This window comes from Rhinopithecus roxellana, chromosome 11 (assembly GCF_007565055.1).
Source record: "Rhinopithecus roxellana isolate Shanxi Qingling chromosome 11, ASM756505v1, whole genome shotgun sequence".
NCBI lineage: Eukaryota > Metazoa > Chordata > Mammalia > Primates > Cercopithecidae > Rhinopithecus > Rhinopithecus roxellana.
In genome coordinates this window covers 52,539,305-52,565,161 of record NC_044559.1, presented here as the reverse complement: position 1 = coordinate 52,565,161, position 25,857 = coordinate 52,539,305, and the positions used below count along the sequence as shown (strand labels likewise).

At 53.2% G+C, this 25,857-nt stretch overlaps 1 protein-coding gene across 1 annotated transcript in view; it reads right to left on the bottom strand.

Annotated features, from left to right (window-relative positions):
- INPP5A (inositol polyphosphate-5-phosphatase A) overlaps positions 1-15,290 on the bottom strand; it is a 247,020-nt gene extending 231,730 nt beyond the window's left edge. Inside the window, exon 1 of the mRNA XM_010382741.2 lies at positions 14,901-15,290. Within this exon, the coding sequence (XP_010381043.2) occupies positions 14,901-14,975 (75 nt within the window). The 5' untranslated portion in view covers positions 14,976-15,290. The remainder of the gene's footprint in view (positions 1-14,900) is intronic.
- Between the last annotated feature and the right edge of the window lie 10,567 nt (positions 15,291-25,857).

The following is a 25,857-nucleotide window of genomic DNA, read 5'->3' as shown; positions in this document are numbered from 1 at the left end:
CCACCCTCCAGTCACTGGACAAATCCCTCATCTCCTGCTGGAGCTCAGAGGCCAGGGCAGCTGGTGACCACAGCCAAGGAGCCAGGCAGCACAGGACATTAACCTTGTGCCCTGTGAGCACAACAGGCTAGTGAGGCCCTGAAAGTGACACCAGATATTCCAAATACTTCCTATCTGAATCAATATTTAGCCAAGGCTCTGAGGATGCGCCCACCAATCCTCCCTCCTTATCCCACTCCATATGCCACCAAGGCTCCGAGCAGGCGTTCACCAATCCTCCCACCCTACCCCACTCCATATTCCACCAAGGCACTGAGCAGGCGTTCACCAATCCTCCCTCCCTATCCCACTCCAACTTCACCAAGGCTCTGAGGTGGCACCCCATAAACTCCCGAATGAACGGGAGACAAGGATGCAGGAGGATGCAGCCTCACACACAAACTCTCCTGGTCCTCGGGCCTGCCCCTCTACCCGCAGACTCAGCACAGCAGAATCAGAGGACACCTGGACCCCGTGTGGGGGGTACCACCAGGCTGGGCCGCAAGGCAGGCAGAGCTCTGAACCCCAGAGACTCCCCAAGCAGCACCCAGTTTAATCGTGTGGCCAACTATTCAGAGAAGACCCCTTCTGGCTCTTCTGACGGTCTTGGTCAGTCCTGCCTCTGTCCCCCTGGGTCCTGCCCCTGTTCCCTAGCTGCTCAGGTCCATTCCCACCCCACATCCCTCCAGCCTGGGCCCAGGCCTCCATCTTCCACCTGAGTGTGAATGCACACACTGCCCACTGCAGCAGTGAGGGAGGCACAGCTGTTACAGCAAACAGGAAGTTGCAACAGCTCTGAAAAACCGTAACGATGATGGAGAAAATTAAAGCAAACCATATGTCCCAAGTCTGTGTGCTACTTAGACAGATGTCGTTCTCAAGAGAACCAGCTCCTCTGAGAGTCCCACCAAATGACCCCACGTGACCCAGAGTGGCGGATCCACTTGGCACTCAGGCGCATGGCACAGTGGCGAGTCCACTTGGCACTCAGGCACGTGGCAAACACTTGCTGAGCTAGAAGCCTGGTGTCCCCGACCACCGGGAGGGACGCTGCAGGCAGCTGAGGGTGGGTTGGTCTGTCCCCTAACTAAGCCACTCTTTCGAAGAAACAAGCAACAAGCAGTCAACCCAGTTCTCAGCTTCACACTTGCAGGCTCATCCACGTGCTCAAGCGCCAGGGGCCACAGGAAGGGGCTCCCCCACTCAACTCTGCGTCTAACATTTCACAGTGCCAGCAGGTGGCAACTGACAGCCGCTCAGAAGCCTGAAAGGTAAGCAAGGGAGGGTGCTCAGGGCTAAGGCTCTGCAGCTGCCCAGCAGGCTCGTGCTCTGGGCCTTGGCCCCTCATCTGCTCAGTGGGCTCAGGCAGGAACCTGCACCAAGCAGCGTGTGGCTACTGAAGCCACTGGCCCAAATGGACCACAGTGCAGCCCCTTCTAGGTGGACCCCCTTCCAGGTGGGCTGCAGAGTCCCCACCACATGGCCCACTGTCACCCAAGGATGGCCAGGTCCACCCTAGAGAGCCGCACACCCAGTGACTACCCTGAAGGCCAAATGCCATAGGGGCCAGTTGGTGGCCAAAGAGACAACAGCTAGGTCTGGTAGAACCGCCCCTGCAGTGCCAAGGATCTAAGACAACAGGAGGCGAGGTCAGCGACCATGGCCCCTCAGACCTCCACTATCTTCCATGAGGTCCAGTGGGACCAAATTAGTGTTTCTGTTTGTTTTAATACTGAAATAGCCAGACGCCCCCACCCCCAGCTGTCCTACAGTGGACGTCCTGCAGCCTGCATGCCCAGACCAGGATGCCGGCTTGGCCACTCACATTCAGGAGGTTCGTACCATGCGGCTCACAGCCAGGCCCTCTCAGCACATCAAGGGACACAGCGGCAGGTTCATGGAAATGCTCAGCCTGAGGGTGTCGCTTCCCTCCTCACGGGCGCTACTCCAGGTGTGGTGAGGTTCACCTTGGAATAACAGCAGTGTCACAGGTTCACAGGTGGCACTAGCTGCGCAGAACCAAGAGAGTTGCTGCTGAGACCCGGACCTGGACTCCCAAAGACCACTGACACCCAGAAGAGAGTGGTCGCTGGAGAGGACAGGGACTACAGGCCAGCGGCCTGAGACAGTCACCCGGAGCAGCCTCACCACATCTCTGAGAGGCTGGAGAAGTGAGTTAACCTGCAGGACCACTCTGACCCTAAACAGTGGCAAAGTGGTCTCCTAAGCTCTCTCTGCTCTCCCCCATAAATACTAATAACTCAAGACTGACCCTATCTTCTACTGCCTGGTTAGTAACTCCAAGCTGACCCCATCCCCTAATGCCTGGTTAGTAACTCGAGACTGACTCCATCCCCTAATGCCTGGTTAGTAACTCCAGGCTGACCCCAACCCCTAATGCCTGGTTAGTAACTCCAGACTGACTCCATCCCCTAATGCCTGGTTAGTAACTCCAGACTGACTCTGTACTCGAAGGCATAGTGACCCAGTCATCACATCAGTCCTATAACAGAGACACACCATCCCCACCATGCAGACCAGGCACAGAGGGTGGGGCTGCAGGAGCCCAGGCTGGGCTGAGAGGCCCCAACCTGTGTCACAGAGCCCCACGGAAGCCCGGCTCCCGTCCTGCAGCTGCAGAGCTCCAGGACACGCACCTGTCTGCTCCTGCTTCACCTGCACTCACCATGCTCATCACACCTGCCACCTGCCAGGCAAACGGGAGCCTCTTAGCAGGGGCCTCGCATCCCACAGGCCCTCCTGGAGGGGTGGGCAGAGGGTAGCCCACCAACACCATCATCCAGCTGTCAAAGCCATTACTAATGCAGCAAGATAACCATCCTTGTGGGGAATTATTATTTGGAAGCAGGACCAGAAATGAGAGTTAAACCGCAAGATGCCACCACACAGCCATAATTAAAAAGACAAATGCCACCAAGTGCTGGCACAATGCAGAACAGCTAGAATCCTTCCACACCACTTGACGGGGCATGAATGGGGCAGCAACTATGGGAAGAATTGAGCAGCTCCCGGAAAAACAGCCACAGAGTGACCACTCGGCCAGCCCTAGAGCAGTGACACCTTCGTCCACACAGGCACGTGTCTATTCATAAACAGCACACCAGCCACAATAGCCCCAATGTCCATCCATGGGCGACTGGAGAAACCCTCCACACAGGGGACGCTGCTCAGCCATGAAACAGGGCAGACGAGCCCAGGTGCAGTGGCTCACACCTGTCATCCCAGTGCTTTCGGAGGCCAAGGTGGGAGGATCACTTGGGCCAGGAATTCGAGACCAGCCTGGGCAACAGAGTGAGATCCCATCCCTACAAAAAATTGTAAAAGCCTGGCGTGGTGGCTGTGCCTGTGGCCCCAGCTACTCGGGAGGCTGAAGCAGGAAGAATGCCTGAGTCCAGGGGTCTGAGGCTTCGGCAAGTGGCAACTGCACCACTGCACTCCAGCCTAGGTGAGACTCTATCTCAAAAAAAAAAAAAAAAAAGCCAGGTAAACTGCTGATATGCAAAGCATGTCAATACAAATCTTGAAATACTGCGTTATGCTAAGTCAAAGAAGCCAGATGTATGAAAACAACACATCCTATGGTTCACGATAGGATGTGAACCACGATAGGATGTGAACCCTCGGTGCAGGCCAACTGGCAGGACAGAAAGCAATTGTGGCCCAGGGCTGGGAGCAGGGACTGAGGGGGGAAGTGTCTCAAAACTGAGCTGCAGTGATGGTTACACACCGTAAATATTTTCTCAAAGTCAGTGAACCACACACTCACATTGGGTGAACTGCATGCTAGTCAAATCCCAGGTAAATAACACTGTTAAACACACAAACACAAAAGCCAACCAGATCTCGGAACCCCCCAGGCCTCGCCCTCTTCGCCGGGTGTGAGGCAGGAGCAGAGCCGACTCCAGGGCCACCAGCAACAGGCAGCAGAGGCCTGGCCTGGCCTTTGGTGATTTCAATACCCCCTCCCCTGCCCCCACTGACCTCCTGAGCATGGCATCTGTGGCCGCAAACACCACCACGGTCCAGGGACTACCAGATCCACAGCTCCTCCAACTCCCTTCCAGCTGCATTGGCCCCACCCCACCCCCACACCCATTTGAGCAGAACCCAAAGGGAAGGCCAAGGAGGGCGGATCACAAGGTCAGGAGTTCGAGACCAGCCTGGCCAATATGGTGAAACCCCGTCTCTACTAAAAACACAAAAAAATATTAGCCAGGCGTGGTGGTGCGCGTCTGTAATCCCAGCTACTCAGGGGGCTGAGGCAGGAGAATTGCTTGAACCCAGGAGGCTGAGGTCGCGGTGAGCCGAGATCACACCATTGCACTCCAGCCTGGGCAACAGAGGGAGACTCCATCTCAAAAAAAAAAAGACACCATGGTCCCTGCCCCAGACGCTGCTGCCCAAAGGTCAGCACACCTGAGGGTGACGCCACAGTCACGGTAAAACACAGTATGACGGGCAGGGAGCTTGGGACTAACTCGGTGGGTCACCAAGAACACTTCACAGGGCTGGGGCACGTGGGCTGTCCCTTGAAGGAGGAGGAAAATCCTGCTTGCCCAGGTGAGGCGTCCAGGAGGAACCCCTTGAAAATTGAGCCCCTCAAGCTGAGGCATGAAGGTGTGAAAAACCAAGTCCTGTTCAGGCCACGGGCACTTGGGTGGATGGAGGAGATGGGAGGTCAGCCCAGGACAACAGCGAGGATGAGGTGCCCGGCCTCCCGGGAACCCCAGATGCCAGGCAGGTGGCCAGAGACGGCTGCTCCCTCCCAGTCATATTCACCACAGGCAGCAGGACCTGGGCTCGCAGAACCTCACACCACCTAGGCAGCCGAGTGTACTGCTCAGCCTGGACCACGCGCCACGGACAGAAGCAAAGGCCAGGCTGTTTGTTACCCAGAGGCCGCCGAGAGCGCCCGACGCCAGGAAGAGGATGGAGAGAGCCCCTCTAGGGACACCCGATGGCAGTAATGCCTCACTCGGCCCGAAGGCTGACGGTCCAGAAACCATGTGACAGCCACGCCCTCCCTGGCCATCCTGAGCCACCATGCAAGGTGGGATTCCTACTCCCTGGGCACAGACAGGCTGACAGGTGAAACACAGCCCAAGGCCACACGTGCGAGGAGGGGAGGGGCCTGCCCCGCATCCACATGGACCTGGACTGTGGCCTCGCACCTGGCACTGAAGGCGGGATTTCCTCTCCACAGGGACTTGGGCCAAAGTTAAGTCTCTGGTTCTTCAATCTCCTCCGGTTCCTGGAATGAGGACCAGTCATGCAGGACCCCGAGAGGGGAGGACACAGAAAGGAAGGCTGTCTGCAGCAGATGACACAGCCTGCTAACCAGGGCCAGGCCTGGGCTCTGCTGAGCAGGAAACAGAGTCTGCCCCTGCCAGAGCGCAGTCCTGGTGCCCACAGGACCAAAGGCAGGGCCAGGCAAGACCAGCCAGGCAGGCCCAGGCAGAAACAAGAGGGAAAGGCCAGGAAGAACAGTAGCTGGGCAGTCACATGGGGACAAGGGGACAGGCCAGAGCCCAGAGGGCCCGGGGTCTGCAGTGCACCCAGGAAGAGGGGCAGTTCCGTGCAGTCTACATAGATCTGCAGAGCCAGGAGACCCCACGCAGAGACACCTGGGACAATACAGCATGGGAAAGAGGTGGGGAAGGGGTTGGGGGAAGGCGCCGGGGAAAGCCAGCCGAGGCAGCCCTGCTAAGCCCTCGCCCACCTTCCAAGACACAGAAGGGGCAGCACACCCCCCGACACAGCAACCAGCTGATCCCCAGCAACCCCTAAAAAGGAGTCTCAAACTCCTGTCAGAGAGAAGGACCAAGAAGACAACCGGCTTAAGGTCACTGAGACCCACCGGCGGGTCAGCGTTCAAGTAACAGGCTGATCTGGAGGCCATGCTCCTGGAGGTGGGGCTGCTCTCACTCACGACAGGGAAAAACCAGAAGCGGCGTCTTCTGAGCCTGGAGTGGCAGCAGAGTGCCTTCCCGACACTCAGGGCACACCGCTGGGAAACCACTTCTGTGCCAACAATAAGACCCCCGCGGCTGGGAGCACCATCACCCCAGACCTGCCCCAGAAGTGGTGCCCAGCCCCAACCTACCCAGGGCGACTGGCGGCTTCCACATCCTCGGGAGTGTCCTCATCACGTAAGTATGTGGCGTGACACGCTGAGGGCTGCAGGCTCCAGGACGTCCCCAGATGCCTCCGCCACTCACCCCAACACAACAGTGCTGCCGGCCCTGTACATAGGCAGGACCTGGTGGACGCTCCCCCAGAGCCACTTTCACGTCTCCAAACACACCTTTAACATTAGAGCCTAAAGAGTGGACACAGTGCAGGCGCCATCCACATTCTCGTCACCTCAGTCCGAGAGGAGGCAGCAACCACAACTGAGGCAGATGACCTTCCTAAAAGCTGGGCCTGGAGCCAGCGCTCAGAGCTCCACAGAGCAGGAGGAGCTCGGAACCGGCCAGATCTGAGCCCATGGCAGCACCAGCCAGACCTGGCAGGGCGAGACTTGGGGCTCCAGAGCCTCTGAGCCCAGGTCCTGGTTCCCACTGGGCTCTGAGATTCCCAAGTGTCCCAATTAATGGCCCCGAGCAAAGGAAGGCGGAACTGGACAGCCACTTTCAGGTCTGCATGGGGACAGCCTGCCTGTTCCGCCCCCTCTTCCCCTAGGGCCCCCACAAGTATTCCACTGGAGTGCGCTCACATCAGAAGGACCCGCCCAGGAAACAGCGGGGACACCCTGGCAGGGGCAGTGGGGCACAGAGTGGCATGTGCAGAGATGCCCACCCTCCTCCGCCTGGACCCCATTCCCGGATGGAGGCCACCTCCCTGGAGGCTGTCCCTCTGTGAGCCCCACAACTCAGAGAGACCTGCCCTCTCCTGCCCCAAGCAGCCCTCTCAGCCACCCCAGTCTGGTCAAAGCCTTCCTTCCAAATGCCACTCTAGCCCTGGACAGAGGGACTGTACATGTAATGCTTCACGCTGGGGCAGGTCCAGGTCTGGATTTCTGTAACTTCTGAATCAGACCCAACAAGTCCACGGAAACACCCCAATACCAGCCTCTTCCCTCAGAATCAGGCCCCCACCAAGCACAGCCATCCAGGAGCTGTGTGGGGCCCCCTGCCGTGCTCCACCTGCCCCACACCTCCACACTCTGAGGATAGGCACTCCTCAGTGGCGCTGGCCAGAGCAGGGCTTCTGGGAGCAGTGCGGGCGACAGGGACGGACGTGACCACGCCTACGTGCAGACATTCTCACAACACTGCCCCACAGGTCGATCTGGGTGCTTACTTCAAAACATGAGGAATCGTTAATATTTCAAACCAAAGAAGTCCCACCCCCACCCCCAACCCGAGTGATCTAAACTCTCTCCTCAGCAACTCTAGAGACTGATAAAAACAGGAAGTAAACGGGGGATGAAAGTTTGTGAGCAGAGAGAACACGGCTGTTCTCAAAGGCTGAATCCGTAATAATCCAAAGAGCATGGCCTGCTGCATCCCAAATGCCAGGGCCAGAGGGAGAGGGGCACACAGAGCTGGGAAACAGAGAACTACCAGGTTTATTCCAAAAGTCTAAAAATCAAGGACAGACCCGAAATGATGCTAAGGTGAGCAGGTGTTCAAGACGTGGTTTCCTGAGGTGGCAGAAGTAGCTCCTGTACCCTGCGGCCAGGGCCGGAACCACAGTCATATTTAACCATCCCTGCCTGGAGACGATGATCCTGCCCCTTATAAGCCCTGGCAAACAGGTCATAATTCTCCCAGGGAAAGTGCACTGTGATCTTGAGTCAGAGACAGCAATGCAAAAAAAAAAAAAGGCTGCTGAGACACCTCCAGCCACGCCCACGGCTGCACAGGGGAAGGGAGGGCACCTGCAGAAGACGCTGAACCAAAGGCCGCCCCCATGCTCTGTGCCCAGCACACAGGGAGGAAGACAGCTGCCTCCGAAATGAGGACGCCCCAACCTCCTTGAGAGCTGGCACTCGGCTCTGGCTGGAGCAGCAGAGCAGGGCCCCACCTACTGCAGGCTGGCATCCTGGCTGTGTGCTTCTCCCTGGGAGTGGGCACCCACACAGAGGTGGCACTTACAGCCGTAAGTCTAGATGAGGTTCCAGGAAGGGAGAAGGGTGGCCAGCCTGAGCCCAGGGGCGCCAACACCAAGAAGTACAGAAACCTGAACCCTGGGACCCTGCTGGTAGGGATGTGACGTGGTGCAGCCACCGTGGACTGCCCGACAGGCCCTTGAGGGTTAAATACAAACTCACCACGTCACCCAGCAATGCCATGACTATACACACCCAACAGCACTGAGAACGCATGTTCGCCTAGGGATGTCTGCACAGATGCGCACAGCAGCACTCTTCACCAGAACCGGAAGGTGGGAACAGGCCAGACATCCACTGCTCACCAGAACCGGAAGGTGGGAACGGGCCAGACATCCACTGCTCACCAGAACCGCAAGGTGGGAACGGGCCAGACATCCACTGCTCACCAGAACCGCAAGGTGGGAACGGGCCAGACATCCACTGCTCACCAGAACCGCAAGGTGGGAACGGGCCAGACATCCACTGCTCACCAGAACCGGAAGGTGGGAACGGGCCAGACATCCACTGCTCACCAGAACCGGAAGGTGGGAACGGGCCAGACATCCACTGCTCACCAGAACCGGAAGGTGGGAACGGGCCAGACATCCACTGCTCACCAGAACCGCAAGGTGGGAACGGGCCAGACATCCACAGCTCACCAGAACCGCAAGGTGGGAACGGGCCAGACATCCACTGCTCACCAGAACCGCAAGGTGGGAACGGGCCAGACATCCACTGCTCACCAGAACCGCAAGGTGGGAACGGGCCAGACATCCACAGCTGATGAACACAGAAACAAAGCCTGGTGTATCCACACAATGGAATATTATTCAGCCATAAACGTGAATAAAGAGACTTGGCACTGTGGCTCATGCTTGTAAGCCCAGCACTTGCGAGGCCAAGGCCAGGAGATCACTTGAGGCTAGGACTTTGAGACCTGCCTAGGCAGCACAGTGAGACCCCATCTCCTCAAAAAGTCAAAAAAAAATTAGCTGGGCATAGTGGTGCATGCCTGTAGTCCCCGTTATTCAGGAAGCTAAGGCAGGAGGATCACTTGAAGCCAGGAGGTCAAGGCTACAGTGAGCTGTGATCACACCACTGTATTCCAGTCTGGGTGGCAGAGCAAGAGAAAAGAAAGAAAGAAAGGAAAGAGAAAGAGAAGAAAGAAAGAAAGAGAGAGAGAGAGAGAGAGGGAGAGGGAGAGGGAGAGAGAGGGAGAGAGAGAGGGAGAGAGAGAGAGAGAGAGAGAGAGAGAGAGAGAAAGAGAGAGAGAAAGAAAGAAAGAAAGAAAGAAAGAAAGAAAGAAGAAAGAAGAAAGAAAGAAAGAAAGAAAGAAAGAAAGAAAGAAAGAAAAAGAAAGAGGAGAGAGAGAAGGGAGAGAAGGGAGGGAAGGGAGGAAAGGGAGGAAAGGGAGGAAAGGGAGGGAAGGGAGGGAAGGGAAAGAAGGGAAGGAAGGGAAGAAAGGGAAGGAAAGGAAGGAAAGGAAAGAAAGGAAAGAAGGAAAGAAAGAAAGAAAGGAAGCAAGCAAGCAATGAAGGACGGATGCATGCTGCAACATGGACACTTTTAATAGATGCTCAGTGAAAGCAGCCAGATCAAAGGGCAGTGTCTGATTCCGTACGTGAAATACAGGGGACAGGCAAATCCACAGAGATGAAAACTGACTGCAGGAGGTGGGGGAACTGGGGGACATGGGGCTTGGGTGCTAATGCAGCTTCTTTTTGAGGTAATAAAAATGTTCTAAAATTGCCTGTGGTGACAGTCGCACACCCTGTGGATATACTGAAAACCAGTGAACTGTACACCTCATATGGGTGAAAGGGCCGGGTGTGACAGCTCACACCTGTGATTCCAACACTCCCGGAGGCAGAGGTGAGAGCGTTGCTTGAGCCCAGGAGTTTGAGCCCAGTCTGGGCAACACAGCAAGACCCCATCTCTACAAAAAATAAAAATAAAAAAATCAGCTGGGTGTGGTAGCGTGCACCTGTGGTCCCCCCTACTTGGAAGGCTGAGGTGAGAGGATGGCTTCGGATCACTTCAGCCCAGGAGTCCAAGGCTGCAGTGAGCCACCATACTCCAGCCTGGGCAACAGAATGAGTCCCTGTCTCAAAACGAAAAAGAAAAGGAAAAAGAAATGGGTGAGGGACATGGTGTGTGCATTCTGTCCCAGCACAGTCATTACCAACTGAAACGTCCCTGAAGTAAAAAGAGGATCCACAGAGGGAGCAAAAGTTCAGGCCAGTCACCGCCAGCTGGGCACCACCCGCACCCAGCCCCGGGCCCTGCTGTGCAGGAGTGCTGGGGCGGAGGCCTGGAGAAGGACATGGAGGGGAGACCTCCCCCACCCCACTCGAGGGCTGCCATGGAAGAGAGTCAGGATGTCCTGCAGTGGCTGGAGGGAACATGGAGTTCAGAGTTTTCAAGGTGGGAGAGAGGGCGGTACCTTTGATGTTGCCAGGAACCACATGGCAAAGAGGGCAATGCTGATGCTACCAGAGAGAGATGCCAGCCTGCACTGCTGACCATCACCGACTCCATACCCACAGCAGCTCCGCCACCTCCACACTCTTCCAGGGCAAATCAACACCTGCTGACTGCAAGGCCCTCAGGTCCCTGCCAGCGAGCACTTGCCGAGCCCACTCTCACAGCTGTTCTGCAACCCCGGGTCTGGGCAGAGGGACAGGGCTGCCCGGGAGCTGACTAAGCAAAAAGGCAAACCAGCTCAGAACTGACTTAGCTGTGAACAAGGAGCAGGAAGGGCCGCTAGGCAGATACCCGCCAGCGGGCTGTGCTCTCAGAACCAAGAAGCAGCCTGACCATGCAAGGGTGGGACACAGTTATGACGCCACAGCTGGCAAGAATCTCACCTCCTCAATTCCCTTCTCATAAAAATGGAAGGAACCAAAAGCCAGAAACCTCACTTGTCAAAAAACCAGCCACATCAAAGCAAAACAATTAAATACGGACCCCAGTCACTTCTTTCCAAGCAAACAAGTAGTGACAGCAGGAGTCCAATTCAGGAATTAAAGACCAGCTGCAGGGCTCACTGAGGGCGGTCTGGCAGTCCGTATAATAAGCCTGGGAAAGTCCCAGGCACCCCAGCCACCTGGCCAGAGACAGGGGTGCCCATGACAGTTTGGGGAGGGAGGACTGGGCTGAGGAGGCCTTTTCACAGGTTGACTAGGTCAAAACTATTTCCATAATACTACAAAATGACTCCTTTCTGTTCTCCTTGTCGCCTAGGGAAGAATGGCCAGCACCTGAGGGGGTGCCTGCGCTGTGGGATGATGTCATCGCGCTGCCAGCTAGTGCAGCGAGCTACGTGTTCTCATGCAGTCTCAGCTCCCAATATGGGAAACACTGGTAGTTATAACCAACATAAACAAGAACTCTTTCGGGTCCTCCATAATTTCTAGGAACGTGAGGGATGAGGGCTCGGGGACCGGTACACTGTAAGGCATTTACCGCAACACTGTCTGCTCAAGGTCAGAAGCAACCCCAGTGGGGACAGCCCCGCAGCCCACAGAACAGCCACTCTGGGGCCACAAAGATGGAGTAACCACGAGCAAACAGGGGCTGCCGAGCAAGACTCTGTGTGGATCCCAGGATGCTACACACCACAGCTGAAGTTTATGCACACAGCGTTTTGAGAGGGGTTACCTCTGTACCAGGGACAGTGGCTCACACCTGTAATCCCAGCACTTTGGGAAGCCAAGGCAGGCAGATTGCTTGGGCCCAGGAGTTCGAGACCAGCCTGGACGACATGGCAAAACCTGGTCTCTACAAAAATTAGGCATGGTGGCGCACGCCTGTAGTCCCAGCTACTCAGGATGCTGAGGTTCACCTGAGTCAGGGAGGTTGAGGCTACAGTGAGTTATGACTGCATCACTACAGCACTCTAGCCTGGGTGACAGAATGAGACCCCGTCTTAAAAAAAAAAAAAAAAAAAGAGGGGGAGGAGGAGGGGCCTTATAAGGGGAGACTTTCAAAACTGCAAAAGCAAAAGCAAACCACCTGTCACTTAAGCACAAAAGGAAAACAGTCCGTCACAGGCTGGGACATCTGCTTCAGAATCAAACACCTTCCTCCTCGGAACCGTGACCAGCTCCAGCACTAGTCACAGACGAGCTTGGCTTCCAACACGATGAGGCTGGGCAAGAAAGATTCCTTCACAGCCTGAGTACTGCCTGAAGGGTGTGTTCGTCAGCACAGGACGGGCTGCACAAAGGCAAACAGAATCACAAAGCAGGTCCCCCGAAACCCAGGACAAACCAAGCAACCAAAACCTCCTTCACTCATGAATTCCCTTCCACTGGCCAAGTTTCTGGCCCACAAGTACCACACCCCAAAGCTCAACCAAGGAAGGGGGCCTGGGAATGTGAGTGCCTGGCTGGTTTCCACTGAAGGAGGCTGGGTCTGGCCCCCGGGGACTGACCTGCACACATTAAGAAATCTTCGGACACAGACAGATACGTTTCCACTCAGCCCTGAAATCACAACGCACCTTTCAGAATTAACCTATGTGCTGTTGACCAAAACAAATGTTCCTTCTAAACATAAACAGAATGCAAAATTCCACATAGCCTTTAAGAAAAATGAAAACTCAGAGAAACTATGTTGCTAAACAAAAGTGAATTAAGTTACCCAATTTGATATCAACAGAGATAAATATGTGTATACAATTGAAACACAACAAAAATGCTAGAACTCAGAATCAAAGATTACTGGAAAGAATGTCTGCACAGAAAAACTCTTTTCCCATTGAGACTAAAATGCCCCACCATGCTTAATGCTCCTGACATTTCTGAGGCTTTGAAGCCGCAGCTAACGGATCTGAATCATCTGAACAAACCATGCTACAGTGACATGTTACTGGAAAGCCTAGAATAGAACGCCAAATATACAGACACACACCCATGCCAGGCACTTTTGCAGAAAATGATCAAACATAAACCTAGGTGAAGTTGTCCATAACAAAGTGTGAGGGAAAGCAGTTCGTCCCCAGCAGGTCAGTATAATACATGGGCACCTGGAAGTTAAAATAAGAAAAACAGAAAAACAGCGCCTTTTGTTAATAAAAACCAAACCTAGCCTGTGCATGAACTGAGCTTCATCAAACACTTCACCCATGCTTGCTGCCAGCAAAGACACAAGACCTCCTCCTGAAATGGAAACCACGCGTGCATCAGTGGCACACATCCGTCATAAAGCTGGTGCGGCGCCCCACTGTTCACCTAGGGAGGGAGGGAGGGAGCGTCCGTGGCTCCACGGCCTCCATCTGGGCCACTTGGAGCCGCACTCTGCTTTATTTGGGTTGGCAGCACGAGTACCAACAGCAGGGTGGCACCGTGGCTGAAACGCCGAACTAGGTCAGCCTGGCCTGCCTCTGGGGAGCTCCCAGTGTGCCCTGAGCCTCAGCTCCCTGGTCTCTCCAGAGACGGGGGCGCCCCAGGATCCTGGGTGGGACTGAGGCTTGGGTGGGAGGAGCCCTAGAAGGTAAAGGCCATAGGTAATCAGCATCCCCTTTCTGCCCCTGAAGAGCTTCTCAGCATCTTTTTCTTCAATAAATAAGAAATATCAAGTTCTACAGGGCTTTCAACAGACTTCCCTTATTTAAGAACTAAAGAGACACTAAGTGGCAGGGTTAAATGAGGGCACCCTAACCTCTGGCCTTGCCGGGACAGACGGACCGTGAGGCCGGCATCCAGGCATACAGGAGCTGGGGCTGACAGCCAGAGAGGAGGGCCTAGGCTCAGAGGACAGGGACTGGGGTGGGAGTCAAGGGTTAGAGTTTGGGAAGCAGGCTGAAGGTCCAGGCTTTAAGATCAGGATTCAGGATTGAGGGGCAGGAGCTCTTTGGAGAAAGGGGCCAAGGATGGGATCTAGGAACCAGAGTTAGGGGCAGGGTTCAGAATTGGGTTTGGGGCCTGACTCTGGAACCAGGGTTCCAGGTTCAGGGGTCGAGGACAGGGGTTCAGGGCTATAAGCTGGAGCCTGAGCTTGAAATTCGGGGTTCAGAGTCAGGCTAGATTGGCTTTAGGGGCAAGGATCACAGTATGAAGGCTGGGATTCTAGGGCTAGAATTCAGGGTTTGGGGAACAGGGACAGGAGTCTGGGGCCACAGCCCAGCGTCAGAAGTTCCTGGGTTAGTGCTTGTGGTTATGTTTCAGGGCTGGGGTCCAGGGCTCAGGGACCAGAGACAGAGGTTTGAGAGCAGGTTCTGTAACCAGGTCTCTGCAGTCAGGATTTGTGATTCCAGTGACCATGGATCTGGGGTTCAGGGCCAGGGTTGGGGATGGGCATTCCAGGACCAGGGTTCTGAGGATTCGGAAATCAGGGCTGGGGCAGGGTTTGGTGCGCACAGACCCTGTTTCTGGGGTTTGGGTTCCAAGGACTGTTAACAGGGATTCTGACGGGGTTTTAATATTGGAGTTTCGAGGTCAGGATTTGGAAACAGGAGTTCAGAGGCAGGGTCCCAGGGTCAAGGGTCAGCTGCTGGAGGATGGGGTTCGGGGTTCAGGGCCCAGGTCTTCAGGTCTCGGGCTTGGGGATCAAGGGGTCTGGGCTCCCAGCCTTGGGAATCAGGACAAGAGTCTGGGGTCCTGGGTACAAGGATCAGAGTCTGAGGCCTCGGGGTCTGGAGGTTCAAGGTCCAGGGTCCAGGGCTTGGAGTTTGGGACCCCGGGGTCAGGGTCGGGGGTCCCGGGCTCGGGGTCGGGGCCTGCCGCCGGCGCGGGGCACTTACGTCGTCGAAGAGCGAGCCCACGTTGGCCGTGACCAGCAGCACCGCGGTGCCCGGAGCGGCCACCTTCCCCGCCATGGTGCCCGGGCGGCGCGGGCGCAGGACTGGGCGGCGGCGGCGGCCGCTTCCTCCGGGACCGGCCGGCCGGTGTCTTCGCGGGGCCGCGGGGCGTCAGCTGCGCCGGGGGGCGGCCCCGGGGCGCATCGCGGGCTCGGCGGGTCGGCCGGGCCTGGCCGGGGCTCCGGCCTCGCGCTCGCTCGCTCGCTCGCTGCTCCGCGGCCCCGCGCCCGTCGCTCGCCGCCGCGCCTCACAGTGGCCCGCGCGCAGCCATTAGATCCGCTGGGAAAGTTCCCGCAGCCGCCGCAGACTCAGGCTGAGGGCAAGTCCCGCCCCTCGGAGCCGAGCCCGGGGCGGGGCCTACGCGGGGCGGAGCCTGACTCTGGGTGGAGCCGAACCTGGGGCGGGGCCTGCGCGGGGTGGAGCTAGGCCCGGGGCGGGGCCTCTGCGAGGGGGCGGGGCCTCAGGGGCGGGGCCTGAGCTGGGCTTAGGCCTGAACAGAGTGGGGCGGGGCCTGGGGGACGGGCGTGGCCTGTGCGGAACTTGCGGCCCTCGTGGAGGCGAGGCCTGCCTCGGGGCGGGGCCTACGCGGGGTGCTCCTGCGTCCGGCGGCCTGGTACTGGCCTCTCCTCGACTGCGCTCCTGTCAGTCAGGCCCGCAAGAACGCCGCGCCCCCGCTCCGCCCCCCGCGCCGCGGCTGCGCACAGACTCCGCCCTTCGCACGTCTATGACGTCACGGTCCTGCTCCGGCCTCACCTCTTAAAGGGGCCGTGTGTTCCCGGCGCCGGCGGCAGGTGCGCTCTCTTGCGGTTCCCGGGGAACCGTCCCGCCCCTCCGAGTGCGCGGCCGCAGTGGTCCAGCCGCGTACCGGGCGTGCCGGGGAGGGAAGCCCACCGGGGCGGCGGCACTCGCACCTGCAGGGGCCGGGCCACGCGCGCCCGGCTCTCCGCGCAGACGGAGCATGGATTGTGCAGCTTCCCGGCGCGCCCACCCGCCTCCCGAGCCGCGACTTCACTCACGAGGAGCGGCTGCGGCCCAAAGAAGACAGAGGGGAGGCGGCGTCAGGCCGGGAGTCCGCGTGGCGCACCCTGACGTCCCGGAGGGCTCCGGTCCGGGCCAGGCTGGGTCTCAGCGCGGGGCGTGCGGGGAACCCTCGCAGGGACGAAGGGGGCTCGGCGGGGACAGAGGCTGGTGAGGGCCCAGGAGCGCAGAGCACGGAGGAACAGCCGGCTCCGCGCGGGGCCCGGGGCAGCGATGCTGATCCTGGCCGCGGAGGTGCCAGGGCACGGGCTGGACCCTGGGTCTGAGGCCGCGGGGACACCGCCGCTCTGAATAGGACAAGCTTGTAGACGGAGGAGGAGAACCACATTTTTTCATCTTAAGCTTCTAGTAGCTACATTTTTTAAAGGTAACAAGTAATGGCCAAAATGAACAATACGTTTTACTAAACGCAATAAATACATCATTCAACATGTAACCAGTATTTAACAACCCCAGTGAGATTCCTTCCCAGGAAGGCTTTGCACGGGCACCTGCCTCTTGGCAGCAGCTCACAAGGCCGCTTCCACTGATCTGCAGCCCTGTGTGGCCAGTGGCCACCATGCGGAGCAGGCACTCCAGAGGGTTTTGTGGACACAGATTTAGGGGTGGCCAGGGCCTGGCAATGGGCTCTAGCGAGGCCAGCCTCTAGCTTCTGAGTAAACCGCCAAGGCAATGCCCAGTGACATCAAAAGGGGCTTGTTCTGTTCTAGGATGACACCCGCTGCCAGGGCAGGGTAGGAGGGAAGGTGCTGCAGGCTCGGGCCTCAGGCCTGCGCAGAGGCGGCATCACCGCCTTGTGTTAATACCTCCAGGGTTCCTCCTTACAGCGACACTGAGCCTGACTCCAGCAAAATCCATTTGATGTATAAACCAATGTCTGCTTTATGCAGGAGTTGCCTGCTACAGACTGAATTCTGCCGCACACACACACCTCCCCCAAATGTATGGGTTGAAGCCCTAACCCCCAGTGTGACTGTATTTGGAGGTGGGCTAGGGGGGGTAACTAATGTGAAGTCTTGCAACAGGGCTGGTGTTTAATAGAAATAGCTCAGTGCCCTCCCCACTCTTACATGTGCAAAAGAAGCAGCAGTGTGAGTGAACAGTGGGAATTTTCACCCCAACCAGCCACAAACTCCGCACCAGAAACCCAACGCTGCTGGAACTTGATCTTGGACTTCCAGCCTGCAGAACTGTAAGAAGTAAAAGTCTTGTTTCAGCCTCCCAGCCTGTGATATTTCGCTACAGCCGCCGAAGCTGACTGACATAGTCTCTTATTTTTCTTTTTAACAAAATCAGCACATGCCAAGGGTACCCTTAGTAGAAACCAAATGTGGGGGTGTCACTGATCCCTGGACCATGCTTTCTGAGAAGGGGCATTGCCTCCTCACCTCTCCCCACAGGCTGTGCCCTCACACCCCGCTGAGGCGGCATTCCCCCATCCCGTGTGCCCTCCCTGCTCCCTCCTCCTCACCAGCCAGCTCCTGCCATGCCTGGATGTTGGCCTCTGTCCTTCTTCCAGGCAGCCACCTCCTCTTTCCCATGCACCCCTCACCTACCACAGGTTCAGCCCCTCACAATTCTCCTGCCTCCTGTATCCCGTGCTCATTACCAGAGCCTCCAGAACCCAAGGGGGTGTGGCCTGGACCTTCCACTTCTACATCCACTGCCCTGGTCATAGCCTGGATGTTCTCATCAGCAATGACCGCACCAAGCCTGAATCCAGGCGCCTTGCCCTCCCCACCACCTCCTCTCCTTCGGTTTCACTTCTGTGGAGCCTCATGGAAACCTGCAGCCCATGCTGCTCCCATGCCTTCATTAGCCACCCCCCAGCAGCCACACATGTGCACACCCACACAGAAACACATGGACATGCATGCACTTGCACGCACACACACATCACACTCGCACACGCACGAACGTGCACACGTGCACACACGACCACGCATGTGCACACCTCTTTTTCCTGCCTTACTCTGCTTCTCTCTGAGGGTAGAGTCACTTTGTGCACCTACTCCCTCCCCTCTCCCTGCCCCCTGCACTCACCCAGCTGGCCACCAGGACTGATTTACTTGCTTACAGTGAACCTGCACCTAAATTAGAGAAAACTAAATTGGGGGGGGAAACTAGAGAACACCTTATTCCCACGCCCCTGGCGTCTCCCAGGTCTCAAGCACACCCACACTGAGCACTGGGCCTCCTGGCTCTGCACATGTGCACTCCACCACTCCAAGAGGCCACTGCAGCCTTCCCCTTCTCTAACCACCAACCACCCTCCCTGGAGGACATGTTTGCCCTTTATTGAGGAAGGATTTGCAGTCTGGGATTTTCCCACTGTCAACCTAAATAACAAAGAGAGGCTCTCTAAAAGAAAATGAGATTTACTCGGGAACATTCATTGCAATAGCATATGTGTGCCATCGTAAATTGGGTGTGGGTCAAGGAACGTAAAGGAAGACAAAGATTTTCAAAGGAAGCAGGAGGATTGCATCATTGTTTTGAATCAATGGTCCTTGGCTACAAGGACCGCCAGGAAGGATGGTGCCAGTCTGAGGCTGGACAGGCAGCTGCTGGGCAGATGTCCTCCCAGAAGTGTTTGTGTGTGTAAGTTGTGATGATCTTTGTGTGCGGCTGTGATTTTTGCAGTCTTTTGTGATCATTCTTGCTATCAAGCATGTCTGCATGAGAGCCCTCCCTTCATGCCCCTCCACGGTCTATATGTATATGTCAGGGTTTTTAATACCAGTGACTCCATTTGAATTCTGACAGTGTTCGCGCCACTAAGTCGACGCGTCCAGCATCTGGTGTCTGTCCTGCATGTCTCCATGCTGCTGCATGGAATGAGGTGCCTGTCCCCACCCAAGGCCACCCCCTCCTGGGTCACACTGGCAGTTCACAAGCATGCTGCGGTCTCTCAGATCTCTGGAAGCCCCCAGCCTATGCCCCTCCATTTTCCTCCCCTCTCTCTGCTCTCCTTGCTGCAAATCTTGTCCTAAAAGTCTGCCCATCTCTGCCCCGCATGCCAATGGACTACTCTTTTCCAGGCCCTCGAATTGTGCTTCTCATGCCCACACCCCATGGCGCATCCTAATTCAAGGGCCAGCCCCCCAAGACCTGATCGCAGCTGACCTTCAGATATGGTTGACCACTGGCTCCCTCCTGGAAGTGAGCTTGGCCCTGGCATTTGTTTTATTCCTGCTCTTCCCTCCCACCTGCGCTGACCACCCACAGTCTCCTCTGCTGGCTCCCTTCATGTTCACCCAAGTTCTGGGGCCCTGGGGTCCTGGTTGTGCGCTTCCTGTGTTCACTTTCTCCCAGCTGACCTCGCTGGGCCCTCACCTTAGATCATATCAGCATGCCGACTGCTGCATGGGTATGGCAGACCTGTCACTGTGCCTGGGGCCCGGCTCTCCTATGTTCAGAAAGACTTTGGCCACTTGTATCACCTGTGTTAAAAGCCACATTCATGAAACCAGGTCAGAGGGAGGATGCCTCTCCCTTGTGTGCCCTTCTTCACCCTTGAAATATTGCCCCGTGTCTTTGCTCCTTTGACCGCACCAAGCCTGAATCGTGATAGTAATAGTAATGAGTTTCCTAAAGCCCTGCTTCCCTGGCTGAAGGAGATCCTGGGCCCACCTAGTCTGCAAGGGGCAGAGGCGGAGGTGGGGAGCAGAGCCTGCCCGATTTTCCTCCTCCTACCATGGATGAATTCCTCAGCAGCTGCCAACCCTCTTCAACCTGGTCAACCACTTGGCCCAATTCTCTTGGTCTCCCAGGAGGGAAATTCGGCCCAAGTCTATTAAACAACTATATGTTGTGAGCTTTTTAAAAAGGACAGCACTAAGTATTGCATTGTAACTTAGTTTAAGACAGTAACCAGTTTGCTTATGGATTCATAGTTAACAGAGGCTTCCAGCCCACATCCCTCATGCATGTCCACAGCACATTCAGAAGGTGCCCCGTGGCATGTCTGTGTCTAGCATTGCACAGCCGTGAAGTGCGTTTCAATCATCTAATAATCATTGATCTTCAGTACTCCTGCCAGGTGGGTCAACCTTACTCCATTGCATATAAAAACACTGAGGTTAAGTGACTCAAGATAATTGTGTGCAGACAAAGCATGGCTAGATGCACAGTGAAAGGAATCCAGGGCGCTATCCTCTTTGGGAGGGGCTAGACCTGGTCACTTTAGGCAGAGGTATGTAGCCATGAGTAAGCTCTGACGTCACCCAGAATTCATCTAGAATGGCAGCTGATGAATTATGGGGATACTTTCCTCATTAATCAGCTTAGTAACAGTTATCATTTTTCAGGAAGGAATCGGGTATGAGGGGTTTACATTTCCTATTTCTAATCCTCACAACGGTGTTACAAGGTGTGTATGTCTGTTTTACATATAAGGAAACCAAGGCTGTAGAATTAAGAAGCTTACCAACCTCACACAGCCTCTAGGATACCTAGCCAAGAACAGAGCCCAACTAGGACTCCAAGCCAGCTGGCCCAGGCAGCACCATGCGGCTTAACCTCCGTGCACGCATGCATTCATTCAATTTATTTAATGCATTCCCTGTGCTATGCACTATTCTAGACACCAGAGATGAGATGGTGAAAAACAAGACGAAAAAAGACACTGTCCTCAAGAAGCTGAGATTCTAGCAGCAGGAGCAGGCTCGAAGCAGGTGCAGGGTCATTCAGATCACGTGACATCATGCCAGCCTCCTGCACGTTTCTTTGTAAAAGTCACACGCTCGTCGTCACATGATGAGCCTTTAAACTTTTCCGTATAGAGGCATCTGCTCAACATTTTAAAACTACAGAGCAGGATACAGAGTATTCAAGAAAGAATGCTCACTCACAATTTCACTCCAAATAAGCCTAGAACTGTCACTGTTTTGATAATATTTCTGTCGAGTTTTGTTTATGCTTAGCTCTATAGTGAGCACTCTGATCATTCCACATACACAGTTCTGATGCCTTTTAAAAAAGCCAACATTAGAACATAAATCCTTTCTGATTCAACTGAAAACTCTAAATTTTTTTAATGCCAATGTAATAGTCACCTGATAGACACGGTGATTTACCTAACTAATGACACCATATTGTTGTAAGTTAAGGTTGTTTTCAATGCTGCGTGATTAGAAAAATGGCAGGATGAACATCTTTGTACTTAAGCATTTTCAGTTCTTAGGATTCTTTTCTCCGTATAGTTTCCAATAATTAAAATGTTATAAAGGGTACAAATAAAGAGCACAAAAACACAGAATGTGTAAGATGTAGATAAAGCAGTGCTTAGAGGAAAATATATAGCTTTAAATGCCTATTTCAGAGAAGAAGAAAAAATGTAAAAATCAATGTCCTACAGTTCCAAATTAATAAGCTAGAAAAAGCAAATTAAACCCAAACTCACTATAAAAGAGGAAGTAAGGAAGATAAGAGTGTAATCAATGAAATAGGAAGCAAACAAGACAGGAAATAAATTAAACCTAAAACCTGGTTGTTTAAAATAATAAAATTAATAAACCAGGTCAGGCGCAGCGGCTCATGCCTGGAATCCCAGCATTTTGGGAGGTCAAGGCAGGCGGATCACTTAAGCCAGGAGTTTGAGACCAGCCTGAGCAACATGACAAAACTCTGTCTCTACCAAAAATAGAAAAATTAAGCATGGTGGCACGCGCTTGAGTAACCCAGCTACTCAGGAGGCTAAGGTGGGGCGATCGCCCGAGTCTGGGAGGTAGAGGCTGCAGTGAGCCATGATTGTGCCACAGTCTGGGAGGTAGAGGCTGCAGTGAGCCATGATTATGCCACTGCTCTTCAGCCTGAGCCACAAAGTGAGACCCTGTCTCAAAAAAAAAAAAAAAATTCAATGAACCAAACCAATATCTAGAATGATGAGGGTGATGCAGAAAGGCAGAAACAGAGACATAAGTTACTAATACGTGTAAGGAATGAGAAAGGAGACATTACTACAGACCCTACACACTTTAAAAGGTAGTAAGAGAATAAAAAACTATGTGTCGACATGCTGACAATTTAGATGAGATGGACCGATTTCTTGTAAGACACAAAAACTCATTCAAGAAGAAAAGCTGCTCTGAATAGCACTCTATCTATTAAAAATTTTGAATCTATGATTTAAAATCTTCTCACAGGGAAAATCCTAGGCCCAGATGGCTCCAATGATGAATTCTGTCAGACATTTGAGGAATAAAGAATAACAATTCTAGACAAACCCTTCCAGAACATTGGGGGGAGGAGTGGACTATTTCCCATTCAGTCAGTGAAGTTAGATTTCTATAATCCCAAAATTAGACAAAGACAATACAAGAAATGTAAACACCAGTATTCTTCATGAACACCACCGCCAAATTCCTCAGGAAAATATTGGTAAATCTTGTCAATATGCAAAAAGGATAATGTATTATGCCCAAGTAGGTTTTATCCAAGGAAGATAAGATGGGATTGAGATCTGAAAATCAATTTACTACACCCTATTAATAGATTAAGAAAAAAATATGATCAGGTCAATAGATGTAGAAAGGCAGTTGACAAAATTCAATATCCTCTTATGAGAAACACTCTTCATGAACTAAAAATAAAGGGGATTTCTTAAATCTGATGAACAAAATCTATTGAAAAATTACAGATAACACAATTAGTGCTAAAAGATTCAACACTTGCCCCCAAGGTTGCGAACAAGGCAAGGGTGTCTGCGTTCACCCCTTCTATTCTACTTGACATTGTACTAAGGTCCCGGTCTGTAGAATAAAATAAGAGAAAGAAATGAAAGTCATACAGATTGGAAAGGAAAAAATAAGACTGCCTTTGTTTTCAGGCAACGGGATGATCTGCATAGACTATCCTAAGAGACCTGCAAAACATACCTACTACTAGATCAGTGAATTTAACAAGGTCATGGAGTACAAATCAATATTTTTTAAATGTATTGTTATATATTATAAATGAACGCTGGAAAATAAAATTTATAATAGCATAAAATTTTAAATATCTAGGAATAAGTGTAATATAAGATATACAAGACTTTTACAAAATCTACAGAACATGGCAGGTTAAAACGTAAGTATCTAAGTAAATGGAGATAAACCATGTTCACAGATTGCAAGACAGTCATGTTAAGATGTGAGTTTTCCTCAGTTGATCTATAGGTTTAACATAATCTCAGCTTCCTCCTCCTCCTTCTCCTCCTCCTTCTTTTTCTTTAGAAATGACAGGTGAATTCTAAAATGTAGATGGAAATGGAAAGGTCCTAGAATAGCTAAAAGAGTTTTTAAAAAGAACAAAAGTGAGATAAACTACCTGATTTCAGAACTTATACAGCTGCAGTTGAGATGGTTTGTGCTGGCATAATGGTAGGCGCACACGCAGATCAATGGAACAGAATAGACAAGCCAAAAGCAGACCAAGCTGATTTCAACAAAGGTTTCAGTTTGGTGGGAAAAGAGCAGTCTTAACAAATGGTGCGGGGGTCACTGTATACCCATGTGGAACAAAGTGAACCTTGACATACCCCAAATTCACAAAAATTAGCTGGGTGTAGTGGTTCCAGACCAGCTTGGGCAACATGGACTTTGTCCCCCAAAAATAAAATTAACTAAAAATGGATCATAGTCCCAAACACAAAAGCTAAAGCTGAAAATCTAGAAACATATGAGAATATTTTTGAGACTTTTGGGCAGGCAAAGATTTGTTAGAGACGACATCAGGAAACACCATAAAAGAAAAAAATGAATAAACTGCACTTCATCAAAATTTTAAAACTGTCCTCTTTGAAAAACACCATTAATAGGCCAGGCACAGTGGCTCACACCTGTAATCCCAGCACTTTGGGAGGCCTAGGCAGGCAGATCCCCTGAGGTCAGGAGCTGGACACCAGCCTGGCCAACATAGAGAAACCCCGTCTCTACTAAAAATACGAAATTAACTGGGCATGGTGGCGGATGCCTGTAATCCCAGCTGCTTGGGAGGCTGAGGCAGGAGAATCTCTTGAACCCATTAGGCAGAGGCTGTAGTGAGTCAAGGCCGTGCCACTGCACTCCAGCCTGGGTGACAAGAGCAAGACTCCCATCTCAAAAAAAAAAAAAGATAAACACCATTAATAAAATAAAAAGGCACACCAAGAGCTACACTTTTTTTTTCTCCAATGTTCATCAAAAGATTGGAGAGAAGAAAGAATTGTGGTTGACAGAGACAGCCACTCAGCAAGCGAACATTCCCGTTTGAGCTCCTCCTCTTGTCCTATCAGTGGCAGCATTAGATTCTTGTAGGAGTTCAAAGATTGTTGTTAACTGCACATGGGAGGGATCTAGGCTGCAGGCTCCTTATGAGAATCTAATGCCTGCTGATCTGTCACTGTCTCCCGTCCCCCCAGATGAGACGGTCTAGTTGCAGGAAAACAAGCTCAGGGCTCCCACTGATTCTATATGATGGTGAGTTGCAGAATTATTTCATTATATATTACAATGCAGTAATAATGGAAATAAAGGGCATGATAAATGTAATGCACTTGGATCATCCTGAAACCAACCCCACTTTCCCCTGGGGAAAAATTGCCACAAAACCAGTCCCTGGTGCCAAACAGATCAGCCATTGGCAGGCCGGATCAGGGAAGAAAATGTCCTGTTTCTTGACTGCAGTGGTGGCGACATGGGTGTATACATTTGTCAGAATTCACGGAATGTCCACTGAAACAGGTGCATTTGATCATACGAAGACCATACCTCTGAAAAGTTGATCTTAAACATTTGAGGGCCAGGCATGGTGGCTCACGCCTGTAATCCCAGCGCTTTGGGAGGCAAAGGCAGGCAGATCACCTGAGATCGGGAGTTCGAGACCAGCCTGACCAACATGGAAAAACCCCATCTCTACAAAAAATACAAAATTAGCCGGGCGTGGTGGTGCATGCCTTTAATCCCAGCTGCTCGGGAGGCTGAGGCAGGAGAATCGCTTGAACCAGTGGGAGGGGGCCAGCGGTGGGGGGTGCGGAGGTTGCAGTGAGCCAAGATGGCACCATTGCACTCCAGCCTGGGTGACAGAGCAAGACTCTGTCTCAAAAACAACATAAAATAAATTTGAAAAAAGAAATGATTACATCTACAATTCTTTTTTTTTTTTTTTTTTTGAGACGGAGTCTTGCTCTGTCACCCAGGCTGGAGTGCAGTGGCGTGATCTCCACTCACTGCAAGCTCCACCTCCCGGGTTCATGCCATTCTCCTGCCTCAGCCTCCTGAGTAGCTGGGACTACAGGCGCCCGCCACCACGCCCGGCTAATTTTTGTATTTTTAGTAGAGACAGGGTTTCACTGTGTTAGCCAGTATGGTCTGGATCTCCTGACCTCGTGATCCGCCCTTCTCGGCCTCCCAAAGTGCTGGGATTACAGGCGTGAGCCACTGTGCCCGGCCAACAATTCTTCTTACATATAATAATGTAAATCGAAATCTTCTAAACACAGAAAGTTGTTTTATTTGTTGACATAACCTGAAGTAAGGAAAAATCGTGTCTTTGCGCCTGCACTGAGCGTGGTTATCCACGTGTGCTGCTTCAGAAACATCGAAACGTTTGGACGTACGTGCTGCCGAGGCTGCGTAACAGGTGGGATATGCAAGCTACCCTCTTTCTAAAATCCAAAGGGAAGAAAAACTGAATTCTGAATTACATCTGGCCCCAAGATTTCAGACAAGGGATTGTTGAGCAATATCTCAGAAAACAGCTGCTTTCAGACCCACACATCTCATTCTTTAGAGAAATCACTCCCAGGTTTACACAACTGGAAACCCAATAGCAAGGCGCTGCAGCTGCTTCTCTGGTTCCTGTGCAGATTGGACACATTTGTTTCGTCATCATCCTAGAA